Source organism: Pseudocercospora fijiensis, assembly GCF_000340215.1.
Source record: "Pseudocercospora fijiensis CIRAD86 unplaced genomic scaffold MYCFIscaffold_3, whole genome shotgun sequence".
Taxonomy (NCBI): Eukaryota; Fungi; Ascomycota; class Dothideomycetes; order Mycosphaerellales; family Mycosphaerellaceae; genus Pseudocercospora; species Pseudocercospora fijiensis.
The window spans coordinates 3,706,124-3,728,173 of NW_006921534.1; the positions used below are offsets into that span (position 1 = coordinate 3,706,124).

Sequence of the window (22,050 nt, forward strand, 5' to 3'; positions counted from 1 at the left end):
GTTCCGTCGTTCGCGTTGAAAGTCGTTTGAGTAGAAGCGCGGATGATATATGTATGGCTACCTTTTGGCCCTTGCAAGCTGCCTCACTCCGAACGGTGCGAGGTATCTCCTGAGCTACGTCAAGTGATGTCATGATGCGTGTCTTCAGTCAATCCTCCGTAGCGTCTTGTGGCAACGATGGGTTGCTTTCGCCGTGCGTCCACGCCATGCACCACTGTGATGGTTTGAAATCGGTGCGAGTCGCATACGAGGCTACGGCCGTGTTGGCTGGCTGGTCCATACATTGACGCTCAGGCTTGCGTCTTGCTACGACGTAATTCTGGGCGACGTGACAGCTATCTTGCTGCTTGTTACCGGGGGGTTGATGCAGAGCGGGCAGGATAGCGTGGGCAGAAGGCAACAAGAAGACTTTGAGGGTTGGAATTGGAAAAGGTCGGTTGGTTGGTTGGTATGTCATTTGAAGCCTATTTGAAGACCTTTGATCTACGCGGCTTATGGATACGTGGCCTAATGCCCCCGTATCGGCTATAATTTGACCCGCTCCGTGCTAATCCTTCACCTCACTGTCGTTATAATTTTATGGATATTCCCGTCAACATTTGATTAGTGCGCCTTTTAATGTCCCTTAGGTTAATATATGCCTCTTAACGAATCTTAATAAATAAGTTAACGATCCCTTATATAACTAGGAGGTTGCTCGCTCAGTTAGGTAGTATAGTATGTATATTAGCTTACTAGCGGTAGGCTTAAGCTACCTAACTGCCGGCGTACTATAAATAAATGTCTACTTTACTACTATCTATAGCGATAGGTACGCCGCTTTCCTTTGTCCTTTTAATAAGCTAGTTCAAATACGGAGCCTAAGGGTAGTAGTAGTATTATAGGGCGTTCCTATAGATAATGCGTCCGATAGTAGTAGGCTTTAAAGGGTTGGTATTAATGTCCTTTACTAATATCGGTTAATAGTCGCTAGCGGTTTTATTAGTATATCCGCTAGTTTGCTAGCTATCTAGTTAAGTAGCCGTATAAATAAGTACGGCGCGTAGTATTAATTTACGCTAATAGGGGTACGCGCGGCATTTAACTATCGTTACGGTAAATGCTTAGTTGCCCTTAGGTGCCTACTAGGTTCGTTAGCGTATAGTGCGCTTTAGGAGGCGAGTGTAACGCTATTAGGGGATCGACTTAATAAACTAGTCCGCCTATTTAAAAATAGTAGGCGTCTAGAGCGGTACGAGGCAATAAAGCTAGGCGGATTGAGTTACGCCGTAGTAAGTCGTTCGTTACCTAGGATTTATATCCTTCTACTATAGTCCGTAAGCCCTCCCGCGACCTATAACGGTAGGTAGTCCCTCTAGCAGCCTCGTTGTGCTTAATCGCTTAGTTATAACCCTTCGTCCCTTTTTTATAGTATGCTTTAGCTAAGATTGGCGGTAGCTTAATAGTCTAGGCGGATATCTATCGTATAGCCGCTTTCGCGGCATTGAATTAGAGCGGTAGTACGCTCTTTGTATATAAATACTATATACTACTTAACTGTAACCCGGTAATACTATATAATTGCTTATATAGCAGCCTCTACGTATCGCTGTTTTATCCGAGCCTAGCGGGCCTATTTCGCTACTTTCTTCGCGGCTTTAGCCTCCTTCTTGGAATTTAATGCCGCTTCTTGCTTCTAAATTAGGTCGCTATACTTAGATTCTACGAGCTCCGGATCGATTGCCCTAAACTACTATAAGACTTTCGCCTTTAGTAGTAGTAGGGTGTTAGGACCAAAGAGGTTACACGTAATTAGTATGTGACCGGGCTCGAGTAAAGCTAGGGTCTTGATGCCTCAGGCAGGGCTTGGCGCTTAGCAATAGGCCAACTTGCCTGCCTTCCTCTCTCTCCTCCTAGCTCCTTATCGAATACTACCTATACCCACTACTACCCTATCTACCTACTAATATACCCTTCTTATATAGTATTCGATCCACCCTTTAAGGGCAGCAGCTAGATAGTCCTTATTTTAAGCTTTCAGCGGTGTAGCTACGAACAAGACTAATCTGACTATATTGCGCCCGAAGAACGGGACCTATACGTACTATCCTATTAAAACAACCGTACTAATTATCGAGCAAGGCCTTCTATACGGCCTATTACACTAAGTCAATCGTACTAGACTAATATCTACTAATTCCGCTACATCCGCATCTTAGGGGCTAATAATACATTATTAGTGTTACCCCCTATTACAATAGCCGGCTTATTACGAAGCAACAACAACCGTGCTGCCGCTAGCAGTGCTAGCAATAACAACGCTAGTAGTACAGTCCCCGCTAAAGTGCCTGCTAAAGTGCCTCCTACTAAAGAGCCTGCCGGAGAGCCTGTTAAAGAAGAACCTGTAATTCTAGGTAACGACCTAGAATTGCCTATCGACGACATTCTTAACAACATTGTTAATCGATGATATAGCTAGCTAGCCTTTAGCCCCTAACTAGTAGGGAGACTCTAAGAAGCTACCTAAAACAGGCTTACTGCCCTACGTTAAGAACAACAGCTAAAGGATAACCTCCTCGAAATTCGTCGCCTTTAGGAGGCCCTAACAACTAACACTAAGCCGATAGCAGGGCCTTCCTTACTATTAGTCCTAGTCTAGAAGAAGGATGCTAAACTCAAGGACTACACCGTGTTCGATAGCTCTAGTCGCAAGCAATACAATGATTATATACGTAATTATAAGCTCAACTAGCGAAATGCACTAAGGGCTCTTCTAGACGACTATTCCTTAGTTGTTTACGCTATGCAGTACATTAATAGTAACCTAAAGCGCACCTAGGACGACTATTTCGATTCCCTTAATAATTAGACTACTGTTTAGTAGAAAACCTACAAGACCATTATGCTAGACACTCTTAGAAACCCTATACTAAGGCAACAATACGCTTAGGACTAGTACCTTCGGGCTAAGCAAAAGACTAATTAGACAGCTCGCTTATTTAAGGCCTATTTAAAGACCCTCGAAGACGACCTCCCGACTAAAACTAACTCTATCTAGATCTCCGAAATACGCCCTAAATTAAGATAGGAATTAGTCCTTAAGTTAGACCGCCGCCGTGTGTTTAAACAGACCAATCTTATATGCATTCAATTTATAGTCGAAGTAGAAACAGCCGAACGGGCTATTTAGCTCTAACAACGACTAGAATCGAGGATCCGACTAGCTAGTACCAACCGTAGCAACCGTAGCCGCGGGGGAAACCAAGGTTCCTACTAAGACAACAATGCTAATAATAGGAACAGTAATAACCGTAGAAGAGGCCGTAGCCGCCGGCTATATAGAGGAGGCCGCGATAGGGGCCGTAGAAGGGGCTCGTATCCCTACAATACTAACCGCTCTACTAACAATAACAATAGCTACGGCAGTCTACTAACCGGACTAAAGTGCTTCAATTGTAATAGCACTAGCTACCTACTAGGCCAATGCGACAAACCTAAGGACTAGGCCCGAATTAACCGTACTTCCGCTAAGCATAAGAAACACCTTTTAGCCGCTAATGCTACCCTAGTCGGCTCTTTCAATTAGTCGAAAAAAGAGTAAGCGCCGTACCAACTGTTAGCCTCGTACGGCGTAAGACTATCGACATTGTGCTAGCTATAACACGCTCCTGCCTTATATAGGACACGAAGGGCACTACCTATTAAACTAAGGTTATGCTAGATCCAGGAAATTCAGTTAGTGCCCTTATTAGCTATCGCCTAGCTAAGCAATTAGACCTTCGATAACTGCCGAAGACCGACCTACTAACCCTTGCTTAGTTTAATAACGCTCGGCACTTGACATATAGGGCCTACTATGTTCCTATAGCTCTAAAGGACGACCTCGGAAATGAACGCCTACTAGACTTCACTGCCTACGTAGTAGATATAGATAACCTGCATAGGGGAGCTACTATTGTTATTAGTAACCCTGTTCTCAAGTACTACGCTATAGCTATAGACTTAGGCATTTAGAAGTAGCGATTTGGAATCGCTCGGAAAGAGGACATTGAACACATTAATGTTAGCGAGTGCCCTAACGATATTAGGGTCCTATTTATTAGCAACCTAACACCGGCCTCCGCCTTAGCTAATCCGATAGCTAATCTTCTCGGTAGAGATAACGATAAACCTATACCCCCTAATAGCATAGACCCTAATTAGCTCTCTCGTATACTAGTACCTATTCGAGAAACCTATATTAATGTATTCAAATACCACTTAGCATCGACATTGCCTATGTTTAAAGAGACGGATTATAAGATTAATATTATAGAGGGCAAGGAGGTTCCTTTTAGCCCCCTCTACAACCTTAGTAAACGAGAGCTTGCTGTATTGCGTAAGTACCTAGAAGAAAACCTAGCTAATAGTCGAATCCGGTATAGCAACAGCCCTGCTAGTGCACCTATCCTGTTCGTACTAAAGAAGGATAGTAGCCTGCGCCTATATGTCGACTATCGTAGGCTTAACGCTATTACTATTAAAGACCGCTGTCTACTCCCCCTTATTAATAAGACCCTCGATCGCCTTTCTAGTGCCTACTACTACACTATATTAGACATTAAGGACGCCTATTACCGCATCCGTATTCGCAAGGGCGATAAATAGAAGACAGCCTTCCGTATCCGCTATAGCTATTTCGAGTATTTAGTTATGCTATTTAGGCTAGCAAACGCCCCTGCAACATTCTAGTCCTACATTAATCGGGCCCTATTAGGCCTATTAGATCACCTCTATATAGTTTACCTAGATAACATCCTAGTTTATATATACTTACCCGACATTGCGGAGCACTAGGCTACAGTCCGCAAGGTGCTCGATCGCCTACGAGCCTATAGACTGTATTGCAAGCCTTCTAAATGCACCTTTGCTGCTAAGGAGGTAGCCTTCCTTAGTTTCATCGTATTAACTAATAGTGTTAAGGCTAATCCTAATCGGATCAAAACAATCACTAAATAGCCTGTTCCTACGTCTATTAAGGAGCTTTAATCGTTCCTCGGCTTCGCTAATTTCTACCGCCGGTTTATTAAGGGCTATTTACGGCATGTAATGCCCCTAACTAAGCTTACCAAAACCAAGGCCAACCCAACCAGAGAGTTCAAATAGACTAATAGAGCACAAGCCGCTTTTAACGGCCTAAAGTAACGCTTTACTAATGTCCCCTTGTTGTACTATTTCGTACTAAGCAAACAGATCCGTATTAAGACTAACGCTTCCTAGTTCGCTATATCGGCCATTATATTACAATAGGCTAATAACAATTACTAGCACCTAATCGCCTTCTTTTTACGGAAGATAATCGATATAGAACGTCGCTACGAGACCTACGAGTAAGAGCTCCTAGCTATTATCGAGGCCTTTAAGCACTAGCGCTACTATCTCGATAGTGCACAGTATACTATTCAGGTCTATACGGACTATAACAACCTCCGTGGAATTACGAAGGTTACTAGGGTTATAGGTCGATAGGCTAGATAGGCCGTCTACCTCGCTAGGTTTGATTTTAATATATTATATCGGCTAGGCGTAAGTAACCCTACCGATAGCCTATCGAGGCGACCTGATTACGATAGCGGGACTTAGCAATCTATCAATTCATTGTTTCTAACCCTGTAGCATAAGATTGCTATAGCCTATATTATTAATAAGCAAATATAGGATAAGCGGACCTCCGGACCCCGCGGCGGCAACAAATACTAAAGCGGAGTTGTCGTTCTTCTAGTACACGTTAAAAGAAAGGACGTAGATCGCTCGAGCTATAATAACTCGATTAAGGACATTGCTATTTATAGTAATAGTCTATATAGCGACAGTACTATAGAAGAGGTTGCAGTAGTTCCGGCTACTAGTGCTATTAGATACATACAATGCATACCTCGTTTAATAGCGAGGGTGCTATTAAATAACCTTACAAATAGGGATAGTTAATCGTTTATAGATAAGCTATTACGTGCTTAGTAGAGGGACGCCTTTGCTATCGAGCGTATTAATAGGCTTGTAAGTAGGCGAACGACTCGATCTAGTAAGAGTAACAACTAGTCGATCGACGACAAAGGTTACTTGAAGTTTAAGGGCAGATACTATATCCCCGCTAAACAATCGATTAGACAAGAGCTTTTAAAGAGGCACTATAATAGTAAGCTCGCTAGTTACTATAGCATAGAGAGGTCGCACGAGTTACTATCGCGTACATACTACTAGCCAAATAGTAAGCGGCATATAAAGGAGTATATGCAGACCTATACAGTATACTAGCGAGTTAAAGCACCGAAGCACTTGCCATTTAGCGAGTTGTCTTCACTTCCTGTTCCTAGGAAGCCATTCTTAGAACTTACAATAGATTTCATTATAGGCCTTCCTCCTACTAAGCGTAGGGGTAGCAAGGATATATATAATGCCATCCTTGTTATAGTAGATCGATTTACTAAAGGCGCTCGATACATCCCGGCACGTAAGGATTAGACTGCTATTGATATAGTAGAGGCGCTATAGACTAACATCTTCTATACCTATTAGGGAACCCCTAAGGGGATCGTATCCGATCGTAGATCGACACTAACATCTCACTATTAGAGCGAGATTTGCTTGTAGCTAAGACTAAAGCATCGGCTATTAACAGCCTTTTATCCGCAGACTAACGGTCAAACAGAGAGGCAGAATGCTACCCTATAGTAGTACCTACGTAGCTACATCAACGAGAACCCTAACGACTAGGTCAACCTCCTATAACTAGCCGAATTCGTGTATAACAATAGTGTCTACTTATCTACTAAGGTTTCACCTTATTTCGCTATAATAGGCTAGAATGCTACTATGCTACAAGACCCACTATCGCTCGAGGCCGAGCGTAAGGAAAGGGAAGCGCGTTAAGTACTAGAGACACTAGCAGCTATTAAGAGGGTTCAAAAGATACGAGAAATTCACGCTAAGATAGCTGACAAACTAGCAAAGGCCTAGGCCTATTAGAAGGCCTACTATAACAAACACTACCTTCTAATAACCTTTAAGCAAGGCGACCTAGTTATACTTAGTATAAAGAACCTCCGTATCCGTAAACACCTATTACCTAATAGCAAAATAAGGCCTAAGCTCGCACTAAGATACATTAGCCTATTCCGTATCCGAGAGGCTAAGGGCATATAGGCCTCTTAGTTATAGCTTCTACCTTATTACACTATCTATAACACCTTCTATATGTCCCTCCTTAAGCCGTACCACCTGCGCGAAGGGGATAAAGCACCTGCTAAATCCGAGGACATACTAGCTAATAGCGAAGAGCTATAGTCTATAGAACGTATCTTATAGTACCGGACTAGGCAAGGCAAGAAGGAGTACCTACTAAGATAGCAGGGCTATCTACCTAAATAGGACTCGTAGGAAGCTAAAGGTTCCTTCGAGGACATAACTAAGTTGTTAGATAAGTATTAGACTAGTGTAAAGAACAAGAAGAAGGCTAAGGGCCTATAATGTCGCCTAGGAACAATGCTACCCCCGGGGTGCTATTAGCTAACTAATTAGAAGTAAGCAATTGTTAGCAACAAAGGACAATAAGACTACACTACTATAGAATCCACCTCTTTACTAGCGTACCTTACTAGCGCACCCTACAAGACCCTTCTCTTAGACCCCCCTCTTATTCCTTTATTCTATCGAGGTCCTAAGGCCTAAGCGATCGACAAGGGCGATGCGCGCGCGCGCGTGCGAATAACGGTAGTAAAGATAATAGCGTCGCGCTACGAGCTAGCGAAGGACGGCGCGGCCGGCGCGGCTATATTAGTAGCAGTATTGTAGGGTATATTGCTGTTCGAGAAAGAAAGGACACCGCTATATTAGTAACGGTGTTGCCGAGTTGTTATTAGTTAAAGAAGGTGAAGTTAGCGCTAAGACGACTAGCGCTGCTATTGTTAACATTACTTACTATTATTACTGCGTATATAGACACAACCTTACCTACACTACGAGCCTAAGGCACCTTGATTAAAACTTTGATCAAAACTTTGAGGCTAAGTCAAAACTTTAAGCCGCCTAAAAGATTAAGCGACTAATAGACTAACTAAGGGCAAAACTATAGAGCTAAGCTAGCCAGGGTCGATCTTGCGGACAATAGGTTACTCCTCGATCTATCTAACCCTTTAAGCGAGGCGAACCTCTACTACTGCATTTATAATAGCCTTCACCTATAGAAACTAGAAGAACTGAGTTTTTTGAAAAGATATAATTAGTTGACACTTAAAGGCTACTAAACCTAACTAATTAGGGCTAGTGAAACTACGACAGTGAATAATAGCCCTCGTAATAATAAGAACAACCCTCGGAACGGATAAACCCTCGGAGCGGACATTTCTAGGTCTATTAGAGTAGACGCAAAGAACTCGTACGACATTACTTAGAACGGAGGCAGGGCTGCAATACCTCGTACGTCTACCTATTATAGTAGGGAAGACGCGCTCGTATTATAATTAGTCGATAGTCCTTAATTCTTGTAGTTATATATTACTTCATTGTATGTAAGGATAGCGTAGTTAGAGTTAGACATTGTATTAAAAGTAAGGTTTAATATAGTTATATAATTAGGTAGTTAAGTGTTCAATTCAGCGCGGACTAAGCGGCTTATTAGACCTACTAAATTAGTAGCAATAGAGGTTGAGACTAGAACAAAGACCGGCTACGAGGGCGCGGCCTTTAGAAGGGAAGCGTGTGTTAGGACTAAAGAGGTTATACGTAATTGGCATGTGACCGGGCTCGAGTAAAGCTAGGGTCTTAATGCCTTAGGCAGGGCTTGGCGCTTAGCAATAGGCCAACTTGCCTGCCTTCCTCCCTCTCCTCCTAGCTCCTTATCGAATACTACCTATACCTACCACTACCCTATCTACCTGCTAATATACCCTTCTTATATAGGGCTGCCTACTATACTATCGCTAGGTCGCTAAGAAGGAGGTTAATGTTAGTAATTCGTTTACCGAGGGCTACCTATATACTATCTCTATCTTTAGTTAGTCTTAGGCATTCGAGTAGAATATAGGCAGGCGTCTATCGTTAAGGGTCGTATTCTTCTTTGTTAATATATAGGCCGTAGAAGGGGCTACCGACTACTCCGATACCGTAGAGATATTAGTTAAGTGCGATCTTTCCGGTATATATTTAGGTAATAATGCTTCTAATCGGTCGGCTAGCCTACTTATATCTTTAAAGGACGTCCTTTGTAATATATAGTTGTATACGGTAGACGCTTCGGCTAGTGTCTCCGACCGCCTATCGTAGCTGCTAGTCGTCCTTAAGAAAGGTATCGATTTAGCCTTTCGCCTACTTCTAGTTATAGGTTAGGGATAAATGAAATAGCCGTACTCTGTCCGCCGCTTTAGTAGCCAATTTGTCTGCTAATTTATTGCCTAGTATACTAGAATAGCCCGGTATCTATTAAATTGCTATAGGGTATAGCGTATACGGGCGAAGCTCGTAAAATTATTTAATAGCGTCCTAAGCGGTACTAGCGTTAGCGTCGCTAATTCTTTACGCAAGCCCTTAGTTGTCGGTATAGATATAGACCGGTTCTACTAGGCCGTAGTAGATTATTAATTAAAGGGCTAGTAAGAGTCTATATACTTCGGCGTAAAAGGATAATAAGAATGCCGCTATATCTAGCGGTTTAGATTCGAAGACCTAGCCGTCGAGTAACACCGCCGAGCAGCCTAATTTATAGGCGCCCTTCTTGTCTTCTTTAAGTAATCCGTCGGTATAAATGTAGATGCCGGGAAGCCTCGTAGTCTCGTTATAGCGGCGGATTGCTTCTTCTATATCGTTAGGCACTAAGGTTTAAGGGTATTCGCCCTATAGCGTATTAACGAAGACCTATTAGATTTGAAGGGGCAGTATACCGCCTACGGCGAGGTATACCTATTTGTAGTATACGAGAGGCACAATCTACTTGCGGTTTGTATCGGTACTCGCTCTATTAACTAGAGCCGCGCTATATAGTCGGCTCGCTATTCGAATAAAGGTCCGGAGGTATACTAATTAGAGGTATACTTCTACTAGTTTAATATAGAGCTCTATTTATAGTGCCGACTAAGATGTCGTTTTAAAGGCTCCCGCTATTTAGCAGGCTGCCGTGTGTTAGATAGCGTTAATAAGTTTGGTAGCCTTTTTAGCGTCTGCGGTGCCTAGTCGGTACTAGACTAAGGCTCCGTAGGCGAGGAGTGGTCTAATTACCGCTAGGTATGCTCTACGGACTGCTATCGGTAATGCTCCCTATACAGATTTATTAAGTATAGCGATTATATTAGTCTTCTTTGCCGCTTTTGTTTTAATATCCTTTCGGTATACCGCGAATGTTAGACGGGAGTCTAAAGTAACTCCTAGTATCTTTACCGCCTCTAACGGTTAAATTACTATGCCCTAAAATTCGACAGTAAAGGCGTAAGCGCGTGCTGTTTAGTATCTTAAACCTAGGGCGTGAAAGTAGATAAGCTAGAATTTAGCTAGTGCGAAGATTGTAGCGTACTATATTAACTACTTCTCGCATATCGTAACTAGCTGTTTTATTGTCCGCTTAATAGCCTCTATAGTAGGTCTAGCAACTAGCATCGTTACGTCGTCGATCTAGGCTATTAACGTATTGCTCTCTATTCTATCGGTAAGTTTAACTAGGTCGGTATTAAAAATTACGAAGAGCGGCGGTAAGAGAGGTAAGCCCTACGGGATGCCGACTATAACCTCCGCTTCCTAGGCTATAATATTAGGTAGGCGGAGTCGTGTTCTGCGGCTAGTAAGAAAGCTCTGTATCTATTTAGCTAACTCTCCGCCGAGTCGTCTACGGCGCATATTATAAAGTAATCGTTAATAGGAAACGTAGTTAAATACGCCTAATATATCGAGAGCGAGTGCTAAGGCGTAACCGCCCTATTACTAGGTATCCGCTATTAGTTCGATTAGGGAGTAAAGTGCCTCGTCGGTAGTATAGCCTTTTCTGCTACTAAAGTGTCCTATTAGCAAGATGCCCTAAGTCTCGAAGGCCTAGTATATTCTTTCGGCGATAATGCTTTCTAAGTATTTGCCTATTATATTAAGTAAGGCGATCGGTCGGTATCCCTTTAGCGTTACTAGATCTTTGCCTAGCTTTTAAAGGGCGACCGTCGCAGATGTCCGGAGGGCCTATAGGTAGTAACCGAGCTTAAGGGAGGCGTTGAAAAGCGCCGTAATGTACGCGTAGAATAGCGTTAGGCCTAATAGTTCCTCGTCCTCTTATTAGCGGGCGCTTGCCGCGGAGGTAGTAGTGTCCTCTAAGTAGTTACTGCTATTCGGTATACTACCTTTACTCTCGGAGTCGGAGTCGGAGCTAGAGCCTAATTCTAATAGCTCCTCTTCGAATAGTAGTAGGTACATTAGTACTCTCTTAATAATCTCCGCCGGAATACTATCTAGTCCTAGGGCTTTCCTAGTAGCTATCTTCTTTACCGCTAGTACTACTTCGTAGAGCGTAATTAGTAGGTAGGGGATAGGCTTAAAGTAGTTAAAGTCGGGTATAATGTCTATCAAATCGGCCGCCCTTTATACCGGAAAGAAAGCCGACTCTAGCAGCTTAGCCTTGTCGTAGCTAGAGGTAATTGACTGTCTATTATGTTACATTGTTAGAAAGTGTAAGGTCCGAGGGCACCCTTAGTTAGACTTCTATTTAATTACCTTCTAAAGTCGAGGAAGATTGTTGTCGTAGGCTGCTATGTCCTACCTAAATTAGTCTCTTTTCTACGTACGGAGTTGTCGTTTGTATTCGCCGCATAGTTCTAAGTACCTTTTATATTCGGGGCCTTCGGTAATTTAACGGCGTCGGAGGTGCCGCTTAAGCTACCGGGTCTCTTAACGTAGTACTATAAATTTAGAGGTCTAGCCGGTTCTCGTTCGGCCTTTAGTATATCTCGCCGTAGGGACTGCCTCTTTAATTGCCTAATAGAGTATTGCTTAGAGCCTAATAACACATTCGTTAAGGCGTTCTAGTAAGTTAAGCTCGTCTACGCTTAGAACTTGTAGCTATCGTAGGTAGGCGGAGAGTGCGTAAATGTCGGTTTGTTTCTACTTCCTTCGTTACTCTTCCTACAGTTATAGTAGCAGGCTAGCGAAGACAAATGTCGATTCAACTAGCAGGTAGTTAGAGTCCTAGTCGTGCTCTATACTAATTAAGAGGTTTCGGTAAGTAATAGCCGGTAAATAAAAGACGAGGTCTAGTGTTAATGTACCGCTATCTCTCGGGTCGATTCTAGTCGTTTGTCCGCTAGGGACTACCTATGCAAGGTAATAGTCCTAGGCTATTTAGTTAAGCTATCGGCCTCTTACGTTGTTCGGTTTGTTAGGCATCTAACTTTAATAGTATATATTGAAATCGCCTACGAGGATTGTATATAGCGTAATGTGTCCTACGAGGTATTAAATAACCGTAGAGTCGTTATCGATTAGTAGTTAGTAGGCATTGATTATAGTAAGCGTTTGTTGCCCTAATCGGACGGTAATTTTGTATACGTATTCCTCGGTAAGGTAAGTTATCCATTTACTTATAGCCTATCGTTTTGTAACGAATATAGCTACTCTCGCGTCCGGCTTGCCTAAAAAGAGGAGCTAGAAGAGGTCCCGTTGCGGCTAGTGTGTAAGTACGTAGCCTTCGTTCTGTTTGTTAAGGTACGGCTCTTAAATAGCGATAATGTCGTATTTATAAATTTAGGGGCTATCGAATAGCGCTACTATACGGTAGATGCTACCGGCTACGTTGTATTAAAGGATACGTAGTGTTTTAGAGAGCGGTAGCTCTACCGGTCTCTAACGTTGTCGTAGCTGTCCGGTTAGAATAGCGTGTCCTATAACTCGTCGCTGCTAGTACTGCTGCTAGCTCCGGCTGCGCTAGAGCTCGTATCGCTATCGCCTATTGCTGCTAGATCGCCTCGTACTAGCTAGAGTATCTATTCGTCTTCGGTAAGCACTTTCTACGGTAATGCTTGAATTAGTGCTATGCTTATGCGGCGAGTAACCCGCTTTAGCTAGTTCTCTTTGTCGCTCTCTAAATTGCGTTTAGAGGCCCGTTTCCGCTTAAGGCTCTTTGCCTTCTTCTTAGCAATTTTAGCGGCTACTTATTAACCGCTTTGCGTAAGGGTTTTAATTCGCTTACCTCGTCCTTAGTCGAGTGTTTTAAGCTGTTCTAGGTTACCGATTAAGTCCCCTAAATCGGCGCTAGATTGTTAACTGTTTGCGTAGAGTTAGGTTAGGTCGTCTTCGATTAGTTGCTTTCTTTTCCTTGCTTTAGCGCGTTCCCGGGCCTGCTCGGCTTATAGTAGGGCCTCTACCTCTTTAGCTTTTAATTTTAGCTTTTTAATATAGAGCGCTAAGTTCTTAAGAGGTAAGAGTAGCGTGTTCTTCTGCGATAATAATAGTACAGTAGTTGGCGGGCGCTCCTAGTAGTTGTCTAGGTCGGTATAAACTTAGACCTAATTCTACGTAGAGGGAATACGGTCTAGGCAAGGTGTTAGGACGGCGGGCGTAGGCGATAAAGACACTAAATTTGCTTTAGCGCTTAGTGCGGCAGCTGTTGCTTTCGCTATACTACCGCTAGGCTCTAGAACGCGTAAGACGCGTTATTTACCTATATCCGAAAGGGGCCTCCCCGGCCGTAGGTCCTTATCGCTTAGTAGGTCCGAGTCGGGTAGTATAATATAGCCGGTCTGTTTTAATTGTGCCCCTAGCGTCTAGGCTTAGCTGTTTTCCGGGTCTCGGTAGCCGCCTACTTCTACTCGTCTACCCTGCTATTTAGTTAGTCGTTCCTCCGCTAGGATATTAAACCTTATACAGTGCTCCCTCGACGCCGCTGCTTTTGCTTTAGCCTTCCTTCTCTCGGGGCAGCCCTCGCTAAATGCTATATATAGTCCTAAGCAGAGCGCGTAGCGTAGCGGCGTATCTAGCTAGTAGGCCTCCTTCTTATATAGCCTAGCATATAGCGGGTATCGTTCTAGTATACGGCACCGGGTTCCGTTATAACCGTATAGTTAGCATTTGAAGCACTATTAGATCCTCGCGCCTAGTTTAAAGATTTCGGCTATATATAGGCTACTATACTACCGTAGGCCTCGATCTAGTACCTTATTAGCGTTAGAAGCGCGGGTAAAATAAAGGACTATTAATAATGTCGGTTTTGTGTTAGCTCTCGTTTTAACTAGCTAGCCGATATATGTAATTGCGCCGTTTAAGATAGTAGCGCTGTTTTAGAGGAGAATCTCTTTAATAGCCTTCTGTTTACCGGCCGCCTATATGCTAATTATGCGCGTCGGTATACTATAAATAACTAGAGGATAGGTATAGGTAATAATAGTAGTTCCTAAGCCTAGCCTATTTAGAAACAGTGTCGATTAGCGTATAAATTGTTCCCTCTATTCGTAGTCGTTAAAGTGTAGCTCGAGGTCTCCCGATAGTAGTTGTTTTGCTATATCGACCTATGCCTAAACGCCTTAGTTTCTCGCGTTCTTATTAATAAGGGATAGCAGTCTAAATAGCTCTTAGTTAGCCGTACGGAGTGCCTTTTAGGCTAATAGGTCTAGTATTTTAATTTAAAGAGTATAGATTGTCGATAGGTTAATAGTCCTTTCCCCTTAGCCTAAGTTTAAATGCCGTAGAGAGAGTACCGCCTTCTGTATAGCTTGTGTAGATTCGCGTGCTACTAAAGCGTAGCCTCGCGGGCTAGCTTTTATATAGTATAGTATTTCTTTCTCGACTATAGCCGAGTAAACTAATCTTGCTTAAATGTTATATAGCATAATGCTAATATCGTTCGTTGCATAGTTAGTTACTTAGGACGCGTAGTTAAGGCCGAATTCTACTAGCTTATCTAGCACTTTAAGCGCGTTAATCTTAGTCGGTCTACTCTTCCTAGGTTCGCCCTTTAACTATGCTTCGATATCGCGGTAGTGCTTTATAAATAGTATAGTATTGTCTTGAATTAGGTCGGTTTAGTATATCTTTAGTGTTGTTAGTCGCTGGTTTGTTTTAGTCGGACGCGTCGCGGGACTTATTTTAGCGATAGCGAGGTAGCGCCTCGTCGTATCGCGAAAATATTAGTACTAGCGGAATCGTCTCGTTTCAGCGGTCAACTTAATGTATATTACTGTGTGGTATGGTATTCTTTGTGCAAAAGGTTTTTAATTGGAAAAGGTCGCGTCTCCGATGGGGACGCTCGCGCCTGCACCATGAAACGCTTTGAGCGCTTCGACGCAGGCACGATCATCGCCAATCGTCTGCCGCCTTCCCTCGGACCGCAGGAAAGGCCCGCACCGTGCAGGCACCGGGTCTGTCGTGAGCCAACAGACGTGTTTGGGGACTCGCGACTTCACGTTGAACGTCTTCCACGAGCGACATTTCCTGCCCGACGCGCCGTGTGCAACCTTCGAGTGTTTCAACATTCACTTCGATGACAAGAGAGCCTAACAATGGCGCGTCTGCACCTCACGCTGCGCGTCTATTCATGCCAAATCCTGGTCTCGCGACAATAGGAACCGCCCCAGAAGTCAGGCCCGCGCGTTGGTATGGTCCTCAAGTGAAGTTGATGCCCATTGTCACTGTCCTTCTGGTATTGTCGCGCACATCCCATTGTTGAACCTATTCTTCCACGAAGAAGTGTCCGTTGCCTTCGAGAGGCTTTGGCCTTTGTCTCCTTTCCTTCTCTCCATCTCTTCTGCCTACGACAAGACAACACTCGAACGTTCATTAATCCCGAATTCGCTGGCCGATCAACCACCCGCAAAAGAAGCTCTTCAAGCAGCGCAACAACCAATACACTGTACGACTGCCGGACAGCTCAAAATCTAATCTCGTGAGCGGAGACACCCACTCACACATGTTTCTGCGTCTTTACCCAACTGATAAGTACGTTGTGCCGTGTAGTCTGGAGCTTCTCGCACTGACCAGAAGCAACAACAGGCTCATCTACATCCCCGTCGAACTCGAACGCGTCCAAGCGATAGCTGCCCGGTTCGCGTTCGCGAGAAGCAAGACCTCGGAGAAGACGGACAAGATGGCGCTCTCTCCTAAGAACTTGTCAGGTGCTGGTTACATCATCCTGAACGGCATCCGCGTTATGAACATCATTGGCTTCATGGCAGTCATCACCGCAAGCGTGGTGATGCTAGTCAAGACCTCCACGGACACCCATCTGTTCTTTTTCGATGCTCTCAGTCACGTCATCACACTCGTTACGAGTCGTAAGTCTTCTTTTTCTACTTCCATCTGCCAGAAAGCTGACCTCTGCTAGTGTTCCTCATCGTATCCGAGCTTCCCCTCTTCCGTGCCTATTTTGCACGCAACTGGCCACTGTTGTCCCCCGGCCATGGCTTCGTCACTCTTGCTCTCGCTATGATCGTTCTTGGAATCAACGTCATGGGCAACTTGAACAAGCCCTCTGGTAGCGAGGAAGCACTTGGCAAATCGTTCTGGTCTATCGTCATTGGTTCTGGTATCCTGATCTTCATTCTTGGTTGGATCAACCTGGTAGCCGTAAGCAGTATCTTCAACTCCTGATCACAGACAGTACTAATGTCCTCTCTAGAGCTACGTTTTCCGAGACCGCAAGCAAGGCATCACAGCTCGGGCTGTTCGCTCTCATGGTGCTGTCGCCGTACACAAGACTCCTATTGCTAGTGAGAGTGGCTCAATCAAGACCCCACCGGCTCCAGTCCTAGCCCAGTCCTACATCTCCAAGCCGATCACGCCATCACCGACCAAGAGCAGCAACCCATTCCGATTCTTGAACTCAGAGCGTCGACAGTCAGGTCTACCATCGTACCACACTGCAGCGTCCACTCGCATTGATTCACCAGTCAAAGACGAGCCGGTGTCGCCAACCAATCGGTCTAGCTACTATTCCCGCACGACGAACTGCACCAAGAAGAAAGTCTTTGGCATGTTCGGCCGCCAGAGCAGACAGAGCTTGGCGCCGCCACTGCCTGTCAATGTCCAACATCGTGAGCCAGAGATTTCTGGTCCAATGGGCGTTAACCCGCAGTTCGCTCATCTCGTCCAGAGACCAGACAGTGCGCTTCACCCAAGTCGTACGGGCGAGAGCCAGGCATTCCGGTGGAGAGTATGATTGAGACAGCTGCAGTTGCTACACGTCCACATTGGTCCAGAGATCGCTCCGGTGACAACTCGGACCAGGAATTTCGTATTCTCTCAGTCGCTTCAGATCACAGCATCAGAAAGCAGCAAGCGTCTTTCGTCTTTTTGGCGCAGATACCCATTGTACTCTCGCTCATGGTAACGACATAACGAAGTTAGTCCTCAAGCATCTTAATACTCATCCTTTGAGCGTCATTTCCTCTCCTCATCTCTTGATGTAGTGAGACGTAATCTCATCTCGATCGTCTTTACGATCTCTGCCCATTCCTTCATGCCTCCACTGCCAGTATCGCCACATGCGATTCTTTTCTCGATCGGCCTCAGTACCTCGAACCATCCTCCATTCCTGATGTTCCATTCTCCCTCGAGGACTTCCATATGCTTCGCTGTCGCCGGATGATTCCACATAGCAGTGTTCATTGCAGGCGCAACAATAATCCCCTTCCGTCCTTTGCCCTCTCGCTCGGTACCTTTCTGGGCAGCACTGTCATCATAGGGCAATGCGATCCCGGGTCGCGGTGCATCTATCAACCCAGCTGTATCCCAAGCGCGAACTGAAGAGTACACCAGCGTGTCAGAAAAGCCATTCGATATCTTGGCCAATGCGTTTGCAGAGAGCGGCGCGATGACCATCAAGTCGGCCCAACGTCGTAGCTCGATATGAAGTATATTGTTTTCCCTGGCCCATGGTTCGTGCCATTCGTCTTCATCTCGGTAGATGGCATCGACATTGGGTAGTTTGGAGATTTCCAACAGCGAAGGTTGTTCGTGCGATTGACCTTGGAGGAATTGGCCTGCTGATTCTGTCATGATTACCCGTATGGAGAGATTGGGATGATGAGATAGTGCCTGAATGATGTTTGGAATCTTGATAGTTGCTACGGATCCAGTGGCAGCTAGTAAGAGATGGACTTTGTGGTCGTTGGCATGGTCTGATGCCTTTAGGACTGGAGGCCTAGGCAAATCGGAGTTGGACTTCAATTCCGATATCCTGTCTTGTGCTACTTTTGCAGTGGTCTCACGTGGCTTCGTTGATCTGGTCATCCAAAATGCTATAGCAGCGAGGCAGATAAGTGGTACGCCTCGAATGAAGCTGGCCAAAGCTTTGTCGGTTTCTTCCCAGGCTGCCATGATTCGAGACTTTCGAGTACAGGGGGCCCAAAAGATGTTCGAACACTTCAATGATTGATACCTCTACTTTCGGTGAATAGGGGTGCCCTGCAGAAATTGTGCTTGTCGGATCACAAATTAAGCAGCTTGAATGAGTTTTATAAGAGGCATGTAGCATTAGTCAGATCTTCGGAGTTCGTATTTGTTTTGGCCCCCAAATTCAAGCTTCATGGAAACATCCTTGCGTTATTCCAGGTCTTGCTTTCTTTCGTCGCGAGCATTCGCAAACCGCCACAACACAAGATGTTTTCAAGAACAGCATTATCGGCGGTATGTACGAAATTGTATGGAGGTCATGTCATGGAACCAGCTGAGAGAATTTCAGATCGCCGGACATGCCATCCGTCCTCGCCGCACTCCCCTTCTCTCGCCACGATTCGCCCAGCTCCAAAAGTCCTTTCTCTCTACAAAGACTCGACAAGCGATCGATAAGGCAGTAGCGTCTGCGCCGGTGGTGCTTTTCATGAAAGGGACACCAGAGACACCTCAGTGCGGATTCTCGAAAGCAAGCGTACAAATTTTGGGGCTGCAAGGTGTGAATCCACAAAAGTTCACTGCCTTCAATGTGCTGGAAGATGAGGAATTGAGACAAGGTGAGTCTTTTCGATGCGCAAGAGTCGCGCAAAAGAGCAATCATGGGCCTAAGCCATAGCAAGGAGAGTATTGAATCTGATATGTCTATGCAGGCATTAAGGAGTATTCCGACTGGCCTACAATACCTCAGCTGTACGTGGAGAAGGAATTTGTCGGAGGAACTGATATCATGATGTCGATGCACCAAGACGGCAGCTTAGCGAAGTTGCTCGAGGAGAAGGATGTCTTGATCCCCGCAGAGAGCGACAGCAGCTCGTAATGAGCACACTTTGTACAGATACTTGCATTGGGCGTATACACTATCTGCTGCATTAAATGTTGAGCGCAGGTTCGTGCCTTCCTCCTGTGGACAGCCTTCTCGGGATGGTCCCGAAAATTTACGCGAACTGCGCTTCAGGGAGCTTGGATGTCTACCTTTTCTTTCACGTTGCCAACCAATACTAACCCGGGAAAACTAATCACCATGGCACCAAAGCAGCAAGGGCGGAGCAAGGGCTTGAAGGCGAGTATGCTACTGGGCTCTCAGGCGCAAATACTATCGCCTCGTAAGGCCAAGATTGCGAAGTCGCCAAAGAAGAATAACGCTTCTGCCCCCAGGAAGCTCACGACTGTCAACATAAACGGCATGTTCGACTTTCCAGATCTGAAGCTTGGTGCCGACAGTGTCAAACCACGCACTATCCTTTCACCCGCAAAGGCAGGCACTCAGAAGCCGTCGGCAAAGAAGGCTGGGTTCTTCTCTCGACTGCATGCCAAAAACAAAGACCTCGCCGTGGCATCTCCACTTCCAGTCGGCAAACCAGACATCTTCGCAGAATATAGGGCACGACAGAGTAGCCACTCGATGGGTATTGCTGGTAAGGCTGGAAATGTCTCTGCTGGTGCTACTCTAACGTGAAGCAGAAGCTTTTGAACCATATCTGGAGGATGTCTATGACAGCTGGCAAGCAAAATTGAAGACGCAGCACAAAGCGCTCGAAGCAATGCGGAAAGGCATCGATCCGACAACCGGCAAACAGCACCCCGGATTTCTCACACAAGAAGCTTTCGCAAGTCTCATCCAAGAAATTGACGATCTTGACCGCCCGGTGGAAGACGAACTCGTCCAGCTAGAGTTCGAGCATAAGGATCGCAGCCCAACCATCAAGAATGTCCGTCTTGGCGATCTCAGGGACAACTGCATCAAGCGTGCGCAAAGGCAATACGCTCAGATCAAAGAGCTCGAAGGTCGGCAGCAGCTCATCAAGGAGGAAATTTCGCACATCAAGGATGAGATCGACGGCAAGAGCGAGGCAAGTAAGAATGCCGCGAGAGAGTATGAACTTCAATTAGCAGCTTTCCAGAGGGAGATTGAGAACGCCGAGAAAGAAGCTGAAGCGGACAAGAAGATAATGAGGGAAGAGGAAAGAGAGTTGAACAGACAGATCAACAAGAAGATACATGAGTTATACACAATGGGATGTGAAGAGCAGCACTGTGCAACAAGCCTGGCTTAAACGGGCGACAACAGCTACGGCGATGTCCGTCGAACATGCCGAATCTTGGAGTCATAATTCTAGCTGAAAGGGTATATACTATGTAGCTGGTGGCTGAGTCTATCTATGTGTACCTGTTATTACACACCCGCCTCGAATATACCTCGCATCTGCTGGGCTCAGTACACAACCCTAGAGCTATACAACGTCGGCTTATAAGTTCGACTTTGTTGGTGCGTCAATTCCCTTCTTAACAGCCACCGCCGCCTTGTCGTGCTTCCCAACGCTGATGATCGCGCCATTGTCCTCGCGCTTGATCACGCCTCTCATGAACGCCAGGGACTTTCCGGTATGCATAAGCTCCACGTCACAAAGAAGAATTGTGCCGAGTGGAGCAGGTCTCAAAAACGTAACTTCCAAACTCCTAGACACGCCTGCGTTGAGCCAGAACGTTCTCGTGCCTATCGCTTGGACAGCAAGACTAGTCAAGACGTCGTAGATAGTGGCTTGAGCGCCTCCATGTAGATTTCCCGACGCGTTGCAATAGAACTTCTCTACCCGAAATCTGAAGACTGCGGTCGACGTCTTTGGCGATGTTTGTTTGAATTCCTGTAGGCTCACGTCCTGCTCCATGAATTGGCTGAGAAAGCGGACATCGTCAGGTGTTTTTACTGACAGGATCCTGTTGATTCGTCCTTCGGGAGAGAGGGCTTCGAAGTCCTTGCCTGATGCAGCCTTGAAGTACGCCTCCGGGAGCGCTGGTCCTGATCTTGTCATCTTTGGATCGTATCTTTATGGCCGTATCGATATCTCTCGTCTGCGTTCTCTGGCACTAATGAAGCGATGTCACAGGCAATGTTTCTTGAAGTCGATAGCCCTGTCAGATTGGCTCTCGCAGCCAGATCCGAGGCAAGAAGTCTCGCAGCTCTCCTCGCAGGGATATTCGCCGACGTGCCGACTCGGCTGAAAATCTTCGAGGTTGGGTGGCCTGTCAAAGGCCACGCGAAACAGAGATCATCATCTGTGTTCGCGCATGCAGCCACCACCACACCTCACCGCATGCTGCTGTGGTGTTGCTTCACATGTGTCTTGCACGCCCGAGCCACGCCCTTCGAATGGCATCAAGCAAAGCAGTCTCACCCGCTGCAGCCCATGCCGCGTTCGAGACCTTTGAATGGCCATCACTACAGCATGCCGCATGCGTGCGTCCGATCGCGGGCCTTTCTTAGTGTGTGGGAGGATGGATGAAAGTGGGTCGTCGGCCGATGGTTGAACGAGGAAGGTAGGACAATACCATTCCATGCTGACTCAAAGATTCGATCAGAGATCTTTCTTTTCTTTCGCGCCTTCTTCAGCACAAGCTTCTTGCTCAACAGCCTCGTCTCCTACTGTCATAGTCATCTTTCTTCATTCACGCTCACTTCCGCGCAGAGACTTAGATTTCTCGCGGCTCGCCTATCTCCAGCTCGCCAGGCCTGCCTGGAAGATCCGGAGGTGGATCCTATGCATTGATTATGGGCACGGAATCCCAGGCGGAGACAGATGGAGCCCTTTCGAATACTTCCGCAGAAGTCACTCACTCAGGCGTGATTTCAGATACTCACTCGAACCTCCAGGAACGTGCCATAGGCGATACAGTGTCAACACCCAAGCT

The 22,050-nt window shown here is 45.7% G+C and overlaps 4 protein-coding genes across 4 annotated transcripts; 2 read left to right on the top strand and 2 right to left on the bottom strand.

Annotated features, from left to right (window-relative positions):
• Positions 1 to 16,057: 16,057 nt before the first annotated feature.
• Positions 16,058 to 17,128, top strand: MYCFIDRAFT_135066 (uncharacterized protein; the record flags this gene model as incomplete). Its single annotated transcript, XM_007926944.1, has 3 exons — positions 16,058 to 16,244; positions 16,295 to 16,536; positions 16,589 to 17,128. The coding sequence occupies 3 exons, from the start codon at positions 16,058 to 16,060 to the stop codon at positions 17,126 to 17,128; spliced, it is 969 nt and encodes a 322-aa protein (XP_007925135.1).
• A 221-nt stretch (positions 17,129 to 17,349) lies between these two features.
• On the bottom strand, positions 17,350 to 18,288 carry MYCFIDRAFT_187493 (uncharacterized protein; the record flags this gene model as incomplete). Its single annotated transcript, XM_007926945.1, has 2 exons — positions 17,350 to 18,104; positions 18,180 to 18,288. The coding sequence occupies 2 exons, from the start codon at positions 18,286 to 18,288 to the stop codon at positions 17,350 to 17,352; spliced, it is 864 nt and encodes a 287-aa protein (XP_007925136.1).
• A 334-nt stretch (positions 18,289 to 18,622) lies between these two features.
• Positions 18,623 to 19,180, top strand: MYCFIDRAFT_135618 (uncharacterized protein; the record flags this gene model as incomplete). The annotated part of the gene is made up of 2 exons (XM_007926946.1): positions 18,623 to 18,920; positions 19,014 to 19,180. 2 exons carry the CDS (start codon positions 18,623 to 18,625, stop codon positions 19,178 to 19,180), a joined length of 465 nt encoding a protein of 154 aa, XP_007925137.1.
• Positions 19,181 to 20,654: 1,474 nt separating this feature from the next.
• Positions 20,655 to 20,969, bottom strand: MYCFIDRAFT_102256 (uncharacterized protein; the record flags this gene model as incomplete). The annotated part of the gene is made up of 1 exon (XM_007926947.1): positions 20,655 to 20,969. A coding segment is annotated over one exon (315 nt), but the record flags the coding sequence as incomplete, so codon positions are not given.
• Between the last annotated feature and the right edge of the window lie 1,081 nt (positions 20,970 to 22,050).